This window comes from Anneissia japonica, unplaced genomic scaffold (assembly GCF_011630105.1).
Source record: "Anneissia japonica isolate Jap-2015-1 unplaced genomic scaffold, ASM1163010v1 scaffold142572_len1983_cov111, whole genome shotgun sequence".
Lineage (NCBI taxonomy): Eukaryota > Metazoa > Echinodermata > Crinoidea > Comatulida > Comatulidae > Anneissia > Anneissia japonica.
Genome location: NW_022742271.1, coordinates 1 through 1760, shown reverse-complemented (window position 1 = coordinate 1760; position 1760 = coordinate 1). Strand labels below are relative to the sequence as shown.

Here is a 1760-nt window from a genome sequence, read left to right as displayed (position 1 = left end):
AGAGGTGAAACATTCACACGTGATATCACCTTATTTTTGCAACCTAGTGCCCCTCACTTAATCATTGATCCACCACCCCCAATGATGTAATGCTTTTACCCATGTCCCTGGGATTAGAAGGCAAGCATCTTAACCACCAAGCTATTCAACTCCACTCTCTATAATTGTAGTATTTTGGGAACAGTACAGTGTTTAAGAGGCAAATTAATTTAAAGTTGCTATTCTATCACATAGTGTGGTAATAACCTTTGGTTTGCATTATCATCACAGGGCTATGGACATTCAGCTGACAAACAAACCTTGTCAAGTACATCCGTAGATGCAGCATTAATCAAGAGATTTAATCACCACAATACCAGGGTACTAAGTGTCACAGAGTATGTTTCTTTTAACAACATGTTTCATTCACGTTTTTCATAACTAGTGTAAGGCACACTGGTCTAAATCACAGCATTATAGCTGATTGAACAAGACAGCACTTTACAGAGATAAATTCTGTCTACTCACGCTTTTATCAACACAGCGGAATTCTTTCAGACGTCATTTATATTCATGTTTATAGTACATTGTAAATGTCAGTAATGTATGAGTAAATATGCCAATACACAGCATCAAAATTAATCCCACGATTGATATCCTATTCCCTGTAGGATGAATAATTTATTTGTGAGCCACTAAAAATTGCATTACATTGACCTCGCCAGCCTAACAATTGAGGAAATGGGTTTTATCATTATTTTGTGGTGTAAATTTGAAATAATATGAAGTTTAGATAATAATGTATAATGGTCTATATGGTAAAACTATTCAAGTGTGATACAAAATTTTTCTTATCCTCAGATCTGAAACATCCATGTTGGCAAAACAAGCAGACAATGGTACGACAAAAGCAAATACTGTCAACCCAAACCATTCCAAGAACAATTCCAGTACAGAACCGACAGCTGTTAAACGTATACGTCTGAAAGCTGCCACCACATATGAGGATCTGTCAACCCCCGAGTCTGTCCGACCAGTATCGTTGAGACTGGAGAGGACAGAGCGTTATTATCATGGTCCTATGCCAGTTATTGGGTCAAGTTATGAAACCACTGATGATGTTTTACAAGCAACGGCTGCTATACAAGCTGAAATGACCTCTACCCCAAGGGTCAATCTTGTTGGTGTAAGTACGTAGAAGGTGTATACAGTGGTGTATTGACATGGGAGGGGCTGATTGTGGGGAGGGATGAGTCAACTAATTGGGGGAGAGGGTGAGGTGATAAGACAGTGAGGTAAGCAGGCTGGTGTATAAGGTAATATGAGGTGATTTTTAGCTATTCTTTGCATATGTATTTTTTGTAATTATTTACAATTCTTTGTGGTGTGCAATAGAAATTAATTATATTAAGACAAATATGATTTATATGATATGAGGCGTGCCATCCCAAAACCAGTGTACCATCGTTAATTGTCAAACCAAGTGATTAGCATAAGAAAGTGGCAGTATTGTATACTTTAGTACAGAGAAGCTGTAATACTTTACTCATAACTTGGTAAGTCGATTCCAGGAAATTACCTATCATTTTAAAACTTATAATGTCAAGAATATGAAAAAAAAAGAAAAGAAGTCAACTTTCCTGTTTTTGTTTTGGCTAACAAGCCCCATATTAGTAATACAATAAAATCACATCAAAATATATACGTGTTAACGCTGAAGAAGGACACAGGCGTGTCTGAATATTCGTTTGCAATAAATTTTATGTCTCTATTATGTCAAC

The 1760-nt window shown here is 36.5% G+C and overlaps 1 protein-coding gene across 1 annotated transcript; it reads left to right on the top strand.

The window, feature by feature from the left end:
- Nucleotides 1–270: 270 nt before the first annotated feature.
- Nucleotides 271–1199, top strand: LOC117119075 (general transcription factor IIH subunit 1-like; the record flags this gene model as incomplete). The annotated part of the gene is made up of 2 exons (XM_033263883.1): nt 271–377; nt 841–1199. Coding segments are annotated over 2 exons (444 nt in total), but the record flags the coding sequence as incomplete, so codon positions are not given.
- Nucleotides 1200–1760: the final 561 nt, after the last annotated feature.